The 12,621-nt window shown below is 42.5% G+C and overlaps 1 protein-coding gene across 1 annotated transcript in view; it reads left to right on the top strand.

The window, feature by feature from the left end:
* LOC108794847 (triple functional domain protein-like) overlaps window positions 1–12,621 on the top strand; it is a 660,684-nt gene that overhangs the window by 258,088 nt on the left and 389,975 nt on the right. Inside the window, exon 10 of the mRNA XM_018565963.1 lies at window positions 6,445–6,636. Within this exon, the coding sequence (XP_018421465.1) occupies window positions 6,445–6,636 (192 nt within the window). The remainder of the gene's footprint in view (window positions 1–6,444; window positions 6,637–12,621) is intronic.

Raw genomic sequence — 12,621 nt, 5'->3', positions numbered from 1 at the left:
AAACTGCTGGAAAAAGGCAGAATTTGATTTAGTCTGAGATCGATCACAGTCTGTGAAGCCACCTTCCATATCCCTGCTGGAAGCTGACTTTGCAGTTTGTGAGGCAGCAGGTGGAGAAGACTGATGTGCCATCTTGGCTGAGGCCCATGCCATCACCTCAGCAATAGGCTTTCCCTTGGATTTCTGGGCATTGCAGGATCCCGAGTGAGGCATGAAAAGTAGCGGTGCGGACACCTGAGGTAAGTGTCTGCGTTCTAGCAGTTGAGGAGCTTGCAACTCTGTTCTGAAGAGTAGTTTTCCTGCCTTGGACAGCCTTGCACATGTGCCCAGTTATGCAGGATTTATTCGGCCATATTTCCGCCTTAATTGCATTCTCTAAATGCAGAGACCATACATGTGCCTCCATATTTTCCCCTGCAGAATTGGTCTCTGATCTGCCTGCATTATTGGCTTTTGAGTCACCTTCTGCAGAGGCTCTGTCTGGGGAGTCTCAGAAATCCTTAATTGATGAAAATGGTCATGAGAAGTTGCAGGCTGCTGCCATTACTCTTAGGATTAAATAAACCATTTCAGCTCTTATTGATGCTGTGTGCGCCACTATAAATCTGTAGGATCAACCTGCAGCTTCTACTAGTGCTACTACTTGTCTGGGATTTCTTGGAGGTCCAAGACTACCAAGACCTTTTGGTGCCCCTGCTAGTTCCAGGCATTCTTTATGGGGACTGGGAGACTCCTGATACGCTGTTGAATCCCAAATATTTTGGTGGCATTATACCTGGTTGAATTTAAATCAGTGGACCATTTCCACTGTGGATCCTACCTTAATAAAGTACTGATGATCCTCATAGAGGATGATGCATCTGTTTTTTGAGGATTTCTTTGACACTTGGAGATTCTTTCTAAAATGTTTTCTCTGGCTGGCCTGACATTGCAACCTACCCTGGTTGTGATGATAGTATGTCAATCCGTAACTGGACTAGGGCTAAAGGAAGAGATCCTTTCAAATGGATCCTCTTATTGTGGAGCATTGTAGGCTCATGCCAACAGCCTTAAGCTATTGTGCAGATGTAATAATGGTTATTTCCAATCTTGTATCCTTTATGAACCTCCTGCTAGTGAACATGAAGAGGACTCTGGATAAAAAGTTGGGCTGTGGAACAGGCATGCAAAAAAGAATTTCTGCACACATTTTAAATCGCAATGTCTTTTTTTGTAGCTGCCTTAGGCAGCCTCAATAAGGATGTCACTGGGGTTAAAAGTACACATCTGTCCCAGCAAAATAAGCCTAGTCCTTAGGAAGGAAATACTTAAAGCATTTCTGAGGCCAAGACCAGTCATTTTTGCTACTCCCAGGCCTCAGTCTCATAAGCTAGACCAACTCATTCCCTGTCTTCGGATAGGTACTGTTCAACCTTTAAAACGTGTGTGGTATATGGCCTCAGGGATATGGAAAGTAGCCAGGGAAGTGCAAAGAAGAATAGAGAGGGATCGAAAACAGGAAAATAAAGTCGGAGAAGGCCCTGCGAGCCAGATGGAGAACAGACCAGAAAGGGAGTGTGGGAAGAAATAGGCAAGGAGAGGGGGCAGTTGGGGAAGAGAAATGATGGGAAAAAGTGGGCAAACGTTTGGTTACTCCTCCGTCTTGAGTTGAAAGGCTAGCCACGGATTCCAGGTATACCTGAACTTCCCTTCTGTGTTTTCTTTTTTTTTTACTATATACATTTTTATTGATATAAAAGCATTACACACTGACAATAAAGTACAGCACATGGTGCCATTATAACAAGTCAGAGAGCAACAACGTCCCACGCAGGGGTGAAAAGGGAACCACTGCTCCGGCAACAAGCATTGTCAAGAACTAAACTATACACCAAAGTAGTACAGGTAATATGGATGGAATTCAGACCCAAATAGATAGGAGTAACATATACAGCATATATCTGCAAAATACAAGGCCAAGGTACTGTAATCCTACTTCAATATGGTATTAATAAAGGTTCTGCTGTCCCTTTCTATATCAGGTGTTTGAGAGGTAAAGCTTGGAATTCCATGCGCGAAGGCATCTTGGTACTTACCCGCACATGGATTTGGGCGGAACAACGTCTGAATAGCACAACATACCAAAGTATCGTTGCTGATCAAGTTCATCCTATCATGTTGATGGCATATCCCAATGGAGATGGCTTCTTCCAACAAGACGATGCGCCATGCCACGGTGCTCGTATATCTATATATATATATAGATATATATATATATATAGATATATCTTTTATTATCTCCTGTATTATCTCCTTAACTTGAAGTACAAAGTGTTGTCAAAAAGAGGAGGTGAAAAATAGAAAATTATACTTGGCAGAGGACAACTTTGTCTGGCCCTGTAATACTCTATAATGTCAGCTTTACAATTGAAAAGTGGATGCTGAGAAAATAAAATTTCTAGAGAAGTGAACAAGGGTTTTTTTGTTTTGTTTTTTTTTGCAGTTTATTAGAGTGCTGCTTGCCTGATATTCAATGAAAATAATTCTGTTCTTTAAGGTTATAACCTTAAGTGGCATTATAGTACTAAACATGCAGATCAGTATGCAAAGTATCAAGGAGAAGAAAGTCAGAGGCAAAAATAGCACAACTTCAGAAAGGCCTGTGCATGCAGCAAAACCTCTTCAAACGGGCAAAAAAAGGAAAATAATGCGGCAGTTGAGGCTAGCTATGTGGTGAGTGAGCAGTTTGCAAAAGCAGGAAAACCATTTACTGAAGGTCAGTTTCTTAAAGATTGTATGTTAAATTTGGCTGATATCTTTTGCCCTAAGAGGCAAATCTATTCCGAAAAACATCAGCCTATCAGCAAATACAGTGGCAGATAGGATCAGTGATGTGTCAAAGTTCTACAAAGTTCTGTTTTTATTTGTTGACTTGATGAGAGCACTGACATAAATGACACTGTGCAGCTCGCTGTATGTGTCAGAGGAATTAATTACCATTTTGAAGTGACTGAAGAGTTGCTCAGTTTAATTGCAATGCAGGAAAAGGAAACAGGCAGCAACACATTTTAGCAACTATGTGATGCAATTGATAGTGCTGCCCTGGCAGGGCCCCCATCAGGGGGAATGGCTGATGTGAGGGGCCCGGGCAGCCTGGGGGACCCAGGACCTTTAACATGGGTATCGGCCATACAGGTGACGGGAGGAGGTGGAGGAGGCCGGGCCCCCACAGCGCTGGACCTGCGACGGAGGAGGTCGGGCCCCAGCAGCTCCAAGATAGTGGTAAGAGATGGTTGGGGGTGTGGGGCAGCAGGCATCGGGTAGTGAGGAGAGAGCCAGGTGGGAGGAGAAAATAGAGCATCCTGCAGGCACACTCTGGGGCAGCGCTGGGGCCTCGGCCGGGAGGAACGAGCGCACAGCCACTTGATTACAGAGCCCTCCCTGTTGCATGTGTTCCCACAGTGTGGACAGTCAAACTAGGTGGCTACTTTAATCTATGTGCCTTAAGTGACATTGTTTGTAGCCCTCTGTAACTAATGGAATTGTTTTGCATGTATGTATAAAATATTGCTTACATTTTTAGTCCTCTATAGCTGGTGTCATTCCGTATTGCAGCAGTGCAGAATAACATCAGCTATAGAGGTCTACAACTCCCAGCAATACTTTATTTATAAATGCAGAATGGTAACGGCTATAGAAGACTAAAACTTTAAGCAGAACTTTATAAGGCAATGCAGAATTGCAAACACTGTATAATAAACTATTGCTGGGAGTTGTAGTCTTCTATAGCTGGTGTCATTATGCATTGCCATATAAAGTATTGCTGGGAATTGTAGTCCTCTGTAACCAAAGGCTTTATGCATTGCCATTAAAAAGTTTTGCTGTGAGTTGTAGTCCTCTATAGCGGATGTCATTTTGCATTGCTGTATAAAGTATTTCTGGGAATTGTTACAATTATTACATTGTAATGTATAATTAAATTATCATGCAAGTCACCATATTGCAGAATCAGTGGGAGCTTGTTTTTCTGCTCTCAGGTGGCCAATGTGGGCTTTCTGGTGGCCAGTGAGGGCTTTCAAGTGGTCAGTTGGCCACTATGGGCATTGTAAGAGCCGTGGGGGACAAACACAAATCTTGCACCAGGGCCCTTTGTTCCTTAGGTCCGTCACTGGCTGCCAGTGTTCTGAACTCCAACTACGTCTCTTCCGACCGGTCCCCAGCAGCGCCAGCCACGTAGGAGACTGGGCCACAGCAGCAGCGGGCAAGAATTGCTAGGAGGGAGATGCAGGGAAAAGGACCCTGACCAGCCCACCTGAGACCATGCAGAGCCCACCATAGAGAGTCTCAGATCTATGGTGTGCTCTGGAAGGCCACTCTCAGGTGGACTGTGTGGGGTCTCAGGTATGTGTGGGGTCTCAGTTGGGTCCTGAGACCAGTGCATTGTAAGTCCAGAGTCCAGTGTATTACTAAGTTCTGAATCCAATTCATATACTATTCTGCATTGCTGATTAATGTATTGCTGGGATTTGTAGTCCCCCTATAGCCCGTGCCATTCTGGATTAGAAGCTCCTCTGGTACGGAGACTCATGTGGCAAGTTCGGTGTGCTCTGTACAAAACTGTGGTATATGTCAGAGCTATATAAATGACAACATATAACAATAATAGTGTGAGACTGTGGGGGGACAGTAGAGTGTAAGCTCCTCTGGTGCGGAGACCACCGGGGAGGGTTGGGGGGCTAGTTTGTTCCTTAGGTCCGCCGCTGTTTTTGCTGTTGGTAATAAGTGCAGTACAGCTCTTGGTGTTAAAATAAAAGTGGGTGTACTGAAGCACCCGGTGGGACAGTCAATGGAATGACACAATTGGAGGGTCAATGGGTGGACTCAATGGGACAGGCATATGGTGTGGTGGCAGGGGGGCCCAGGCCTAAAGCTGTGTAAGGGGCCCCAAATATTCTGATGGCAGCCCTGGTGCCCCATCAATGACTGGGGGAAAATGGCCTAGTGGCGCTAATACAAAGAAAACTAGAACAAGAAAATGCCGATCCTACTATTGTTTGCATTGCATTATTCATCACCAGGTACTTTGCAGCAAATGCTTGAAATTTGATGTCACTTATGGTGAAATGCATTAACTACATCTGATCAATGGGCTTACAGCACCACCAGTTTCATGTTTTTTTTTGGAGGAAATAAGAGCAGTGTATTGTGATGTCCTGTACTTTACAGAGGTGCACTGGCTGAGCAGAGGCAATGTTCTGAAGAGATTTTATGCACTGAGGCAGGAAATCTGTGATGGATGGAAGACTGGATGTTCCTGAGCTTGTTGATACTAAATGGGTCATAGACATAGCATTTTTGGTTGATATCACACAGGAGCTGATCAAACTTAATCGGAAGCTGCAGGGCCCAAACCAGTTTATCACTATGGCTTTTGACAAATTGAAAACATTTTCCATAAAAGTCCAGTTATGGAAAACACAGTTTACCAAAAAAACCTCAGCTATTTTCCAACATTCAAGTCCATAATTGAAGAAAAAGAGTGGTTGCATTTATGTATTTCCTGTTGATCAGTATGCTACTGCAATTGAAGATCTCCAACAAGAATTTGATCATCAATTTGCTGACTTCTCTAGTCACAATGCAACTTCATCCTGGAAAAGCCTCATGGATCAAAAAAAATAAATAAAGCTTTATTGGCTTCAAAAATATGCAGAGTCAATGTGTTTATGTGGTCAGGAATCCACGTTGTGGGGGTCAGTAAAACCTGTTTTTTATTAGTAGAGATTCTTTTTATACTATTGTTACCTTTCACTTCTTGCTATGTGAATGAGACAGAAAGAGGTGGGCAATCTACCCAGCAAGAGAGAGGGGAAACAAAACAAAAAACTACTGTACCCACTATGTAAAAATGATTGGACATTTTCTTTAAAGTATTAGTCAAAAATGTAAAAGTTCCTCAAATAAGTTTTGACAGCAGCTCTTTAATGCTGGGAAGAAGGAAGTGTGGGTGGGCGCATGTGCAGCCCAGATCGTCAGAGGGTAGAGGGGGAGAGCAACGCTGAAGCTGAATGGAGGCAGCCGGGAACGCGCACATCATACAGTCACCGCGGGACTTGGAGTCTGGGGTGGATCAGAGACCGGCACCAGCGCTGGAGGGACTGTGGAAAACGAGTGGAAGGAAGAAGCTGTTCCGATCAAGAGGCATCATGTAAGGTAAGTCCTTAAAGCAGCATTACGGGGGGGATCCCTGCCTGTAAAGTCACTTTAATTATTAAAATATATCTACAAGCTTTTTATTTTTTGGTAAATAAATAATGGGTGGCCGAATAGTGGTATTAATAATGAAGATCTTCATTATTACAGAAGAGGTTATTTTCTTATTTAAGCTATCTGTTTTGAGATAAACATGCATGCATTTAACTTATTTATTTTTGTAGACCTTCTGTGATGTATGTTCTTTTGCAGAAAACACACCAAAATGCGCTGCAGGTGCAGCAGAAAGCAGAGGCTTTGCTCCAAGCGAACCATTATGATATGGATATGATCAGGGATTGTGCAGAAAAAGTAGCTTCTCATTGGCAACAGTTGATGCTGAAAATGGAAGACCGACTAAAACTTGTAAATGCCTCTGTGGCCTTTTATAAAACATCTGAACAGGTACCTAATTGTGTAGTAAATTTTACATTTTATGCCTTCTTTATACAGCTCTATTCCTTCAAAGTCTGTCTAAACTGATAACAACATACATATACTATATTTCTGCTTGCCAGCCCTTAGATGTGGTGGCTACATTAGTTGTGATTTTTTAGGCTAGGAACATTTTTATCAAGTGCAAAAAACCTGTTGATCATGACTGGAATGCAGTTTTCTTGTCACTTTCTGTAAACTGATGACAGCAAAAACAATCAAATGTATTTATTTTTGGTAAACTAATGTCATTAATCCACAATGTAATGGAGATGAAAGGCAGGCAAGTCCAGGCATTTGAAAACTATGGCTACTTCCTTAAGTACAGTGGGGTAATGAGCATAGCCAAGGGATAGGAAGTGTTATTTGCAGGATTACCAGGTGAAAAAAAAGTGGGGAAAGCCTTAAAACTTGGAAACAAATGCTTTAAATATGCTTTATTACCTAGTTAAATGTAAATTGCTTCTATTTTAGCCAGACATATCATTCCAATTTACATGGTTAAGTTGACCAAACATGGCAGGTTTGGATTGGTCTGTGAGAAACAAGCTAAATCTTAAGGAGACATTTTGTAACTCGTCCTGGCACACAGCTAATTAGCACATTGCATGGACAGTTCTGTGAGACGTTTTCTCTGATATGTTTTGTTCCCGAAATCAGTGCACAGCCATTACCTCTCCTTATACTGTCAGACTTTTATATGACTGGGTCAGCATTGCACATATGATAGCAATTTCAATACATTATATTATGAATTAGTTTAGTTAAAAATAATGAAGTTACTAATAATTAAGTGTACCATGGGTAACAAGTGTCTCTCCAATGTTCTTTTGTTTTGTCACAGTCACATGTGTCTCTGACGGAGACTATCACATTGTACAAGCAAAATCCATTGTTGTTGCTACCTGGATTCTAGTCCAGAGCAATGAGGCACATCCATCGCTGGAACAGATGCATAGGGGTAGCTAAAAGTAGCTAATAGGGGCTAGACATGATCAGTAGCACTAACTTTGAAAGAACATGGTTAAAGTGTAACTGAAACCATACATTGCAGCTTATCACTCATTAGATTATTAGCCATTTATAGTTTATTTTTTTCTGGCTTTTATTTTCACCTAGTAATCCTTTGAAGAGTAAGATGGCCGTGTATATACGGCCACCCGCTTGAAGTGGTTATTGTTTTTTATCTGTTAGTAGAATAGAGTAAAGGAATGCATTGAGTTATTCTTACATACCAAGATTCTAAGGGAGATTTGGTCATATAAAGGTGTTCTTTGTTTTTATGCACACTCATCCACTCTTGGCAGATGCTGGGCAGATAACTAGATATCAGCTGGCAAAGGTGGTGCAAGAATGCTGAAAATACATGGATTGATACATGGATTACATGGAAAAAATACATGGATTATTCAGGATGTATATTCTGCCGCCAGAATGCAACATAAAGTATTTGGAAACACAGTGCTAAATTAATATAACAAAATAAATCTGTAAATAATAAATCAAAGCAACTGGACTTAATGCAGAATTAAACTCTCCTTTGCTTTTGCATATATCTACTGCTTGTAAGCAGTAGATATATGCAAAAAAATTAAAAAGTTACCAAAAAGGTAAACACTTCCGTCTCTGCTGCTCACTCCTACACGAAGATCTGAAGCTTCTCGAGCGGCCTTGCAGGGTGATGGGGCGGGCACATGCGCAGTAGAGGTCTTCAGCGGGGATAACAGGAGAGGCACAGTGGAGCTGAATGCACTCAGCCGTGAGTGTGTACGTCGGACAGACACTGTGGGACAGGAAGATACAACAGTCTGCACTGGATCAGAGACTGGCACCAGCGCTGGAGGGATTGCTGAGCACAAGTGAAAGGAAGAAGATGATCGGATCGAGAGGCATAATTTAAGGTAAGTCCTTAAAGCAGGGGGGGTGACTTAAATGTCACTTAAATTTATTTTTCTTGAAGATGTTTCACTTGTCATCCGACTAGCTTTCTCAATTCAGAATGACCAGTACAGAAATTCTCTGGGAGTAAATATGATGAATGTTGCTCTAATCAACATAATCTGTTGAACATAACCAGCATGGGGTCAGAGATCTCATGAATGTAATAGTAGTGTTGATATTATTTGCATAATAGGAGCTAGCAAATGTTATTAACCCGAGAGAGGTGTTAAAACAGCATTGTATGTGGCAGACTATAGATGTCTCACCAAACGCCTCTATTTAAGCTTGTCTTCTCCATTTTCACATAAATCTTTTACACCTCTTGTAAACCAGTCCTCCTCACTGTCTGTGATGCATACTTGACTGTCTTCAAAGGAGTGACCTTTTCCTGCTGAATCCTGACCAGAGGGTTTGGCTCTTCTATGCTACGCCATACACAGGTGTAACTGCTGTTTTGTTTCACCGACATAAAATTCTGACCACTTCTCATTGCACTGGATTGCATACACAATGTTGTTCATCTTGTGTTTAGGAGTTGGATCTTTTGAGTGAAGCAGGTGTTGCTGGGTTTAAAGCAGACAGGGGTGTGCTGTTTATAAAAAGTTTCTCAGACACCCCAGCTACATATGGGATGATCATATTCTTTCATTTGTCATGCTTTTCACCATCACTGGTGGCCTTGGTGTTCTTTTCTCTTCTTTCCATTTTGGCAAAGGCCCAGTCTGGATACCCGCAAGTTTTAAGGGCCCCTCTGAGGTGTTTGAACTATATGTAGCTGGGGTGTCTGAGAAATGGAGAAGGATTTGTATTTTAATCTTTAGATTTGTATTCAATATACCAGAAAGATAGTTTGAACAGGGATACAATATAGTGCTATATTACATATGGAGGAAAAACTGGACTAAAGAGTTAACATACATACTGATGTTCCTCATGAAGAAGTAAAAACATAAGACACACAAACGAGGGAGAAAGGTGGAAAAAACAGAGGGAAGAACAAGAGACTGGAAAAGGAGAGAAGACAATAACGATATTGAGGAAATGGATGGAAATCTAGTTCTGGATGGCCCAAGAAAAAAGAAAGCAATAATACATAACAGTGCTCTACAAATTTGGGGAAATGATTGAGCTCCGAGATAAAATGTGTTAATTCTTCCCTATTTTGATTAGATTAATTAGAAAACGGGTGATAAAGGTGCTGGTTGGCTAGCATTTTCAAGATATTTCACAATAAAGATGTATACACAGGCGAGTATATTGGCCTACAAGGGAGGGAGATGTCTGATGATGATGATGATGCCTTTTAACTTCTCGACAAAGTACAGTAGAACAATGGAAATGGTACGACATGGAAGTGTATAAATGTATCTTCACTTTGAGACTAAATATTATTACCTAACTGAAACTGTTCTTTTATTGCAAGGTACATCTGTCTTGGTCAGAGCTACGCATCATACAGTTATATCTGGTGGCTTGTGAAAGTGTAATTGCCTAACATTTCCAAGGAACAGTTGCATGATATTTCCCTCAGAAGCCAAGATGCCTCAAAACTGTGTAAACAACACAGACAACTTCTGCTACATTTGTGGTGAGATTACGTTTGCATCTCAAAAGTGCAGTATGATGGCAGTGGTAAGAAAGGCGTACCACCTATATTTCAGATGCAAAATAGGGGATCAGCACAAGAGTTGGGCCCCTCATTATTGTTGCATTACATGTGCAACTAAACTGTGTCATTGGCTAAACAAGATGAGAAAGTCCATGCCTTTCACTGTCCCAATGGTGTGTAGGGAACCCACCAATCATAGTAGTGACTGCTATTTTTGCATGGTTCCCCCAATTGCAAAAGGGATCTCAAGAAAGAAGACATGGACTGTTGAATATCTAAACATTCCATCCACACCTACGTCCTGGTGAGGACTTGCCTATTCCAGATCCACCAGAATCCTACTCTCTAGACTCAGATGATAAAGACGATGAGCAGGATGCTGCTGATCCAGGGCCGTCGATGTCAGCAGACCCAAGCTTTAGCCCACTGTATGCTCCTCCTAAACCACATCTAATTTCACAGAGTAAACTAAATGACCTGGTCAGGGATTTGGAATTGCCTAAGAGTAAGGCAGAGCTACTGGGCTCCAGATTACAACAAGCAAAAGGCATGACAATGTTACATGAAAAAAATAAAATAATGGAAAGTTATGTTATTGGTATCAATTAAAAGAGAAATGTATAATGATTGGTGTGGCACCATTCTCATTGCTATATCACATTTTGCAGAAAAGTTATGCAGCATAATCACACACACCCCTCATAATTTTGAATTATCGTGATGCAATTTTGACCTGAAGCTGTATCTTGGAAACTGGAGCCAATTAATACCCAGGACTTAATTTCCCTTTATTAGTAACCCAATTCTGCTAAAATTTAGCTACTTTAATTTCTGAGGCTTTCTCCTTTTGGACCAGTGTAATCAACAGAGATCTACACGTAAATGTCCTTAATATTAGAAGAGAAAGAGATCCACTAGCTCCATCTATGCAGGAATAAATGGTGAGCATTTAGTTGAAATGGTAATAATCACTCATATATGCATTGTTAGCCACTTTATTACTATGGGTTCCTGGATGGATGAAGCATCAGATGGTGTCCAATATTTAGCTATAAGGAGTCTGGCTGTGAAAAGAGTATGCATAATGACAGATTTTTGCATAAAAGGGTATTTATCAATACCAATGCTCAATAATGCCATTTGAGGGTTTGGCACGATTAAATGGTCTGAAAAAGAAGCCATTAGATGAAAAATAGAATGCCAAAAGCTTGCTAGACCTTTGCATGACCAAACAAATGAGCAAACTATGGCCAGTTAGACCACATTTCCACCGACAAACTGGGGATGAAGAAGTGAACATTTTGGACAATCGAAGAGGAGTAAGATACCATATTGAAAGGATCTTTTGTGAGACTTTCCAATGATCTATGAAACGAGATTGAGAAGCATAGGTTTTGAACGATTGTTCCCATTGTTGGGTTGTGAAAGAAAGAGGTAAATACACAACAATAGGTATGATTGATAACCTATTTGCATACAAAAACAATAGATACCACCTCTGAAGGATAGTGAGGTGAAAAAAAGAGGTTATATTTCAACCAGTCTCAATAATTAGCCTATTGGCTTACTTTATTAGTATATAGAAAAATATTTTCTCTCCCTTTCATTGAAGGACACAGGGCAACAGATCGCAGATCCTGTATGGTAGGGTATATCGCCGCCTGCAAGAGTAGGATGCTAGGCACATAACAAAAAGACAAAGACAGCCAAGGGGCGGCCCCTGCTGGTGGCCCAACCCCCCACCTGCTGACAAGTCTCCAGTTTTTTGCCTAGCGTCAGAAGTAAGGAGCTAAAAAAAATTATCTGGAAAATGTCTTTCCTTCCATTTTTTTTCACGATTCTTCTAGCAAGTGTCACCAGGGCGACATGCTGGATGGAGATGGATCCTTGTTGTCTCCCCTGGGTGGCTGTTGGGCGCATGCAGACTCTGCCACAGTGGGTCGGCTGCGACTAGTAGTCCCTCTGGGTGCCTGCGGGTTCGTCCCGGGGGGTGCATATGACAGGGGGTCCTGGCCCGCCTGTCACAGCACTCCCCGCAGGCTGGCGGCGCCGCGTCTGAGGTCGGGGGCACCCGCCTTTCGCTGCTTCCCTGCACGCCTGGGCCTGGTAAGTATCTGCTGTGCCTGTGCTGTGGGAACCGGCTCTCAGGTAAGCTGGCTGCACTGGGTCTGTCCCAGCTGCAGCTTTTCAGCTCCCCCCTCCCTCTCCCTCATGGGGCCTGGATGCTTGCCTGGGCAGTGGGGGCTGCCCTGGCCAGCGGTGTGCCTGGGTGTGAGCACTGTAGAGAGGCTTGGGTCGGCTGAGGGTGTCAGTTTGGACCGCCGGCGCAGCCGCGGGTGCCGCGGTCCGTGCGGCGGCCACGGCCACTACTCGAGGCCCAGGTCTCGTTTGCGGCCTCCAGGCGG

This window comes from Nanorana parkeri, unplaced genomic scaffold (genome assembly GCF_000935625.1).
Source record: "Nanorana parkeri isolate BGI_ZX_2015 unplaced genomic scaffold, ASM93562v1 scaffold904, whole genome shotgun sequence".
Lineage (NCBI taxonomy): Eukaryota > Metazoa > Chordata > Amphibia > Anura > Dicroglossidae > Nanorana > Nanorana parkeri.
The sequence above is the reverse complement of the archived record's forward strand: the minus strand, read 5'-3'. Positions and strand labels throughout refer to the sequence as shown.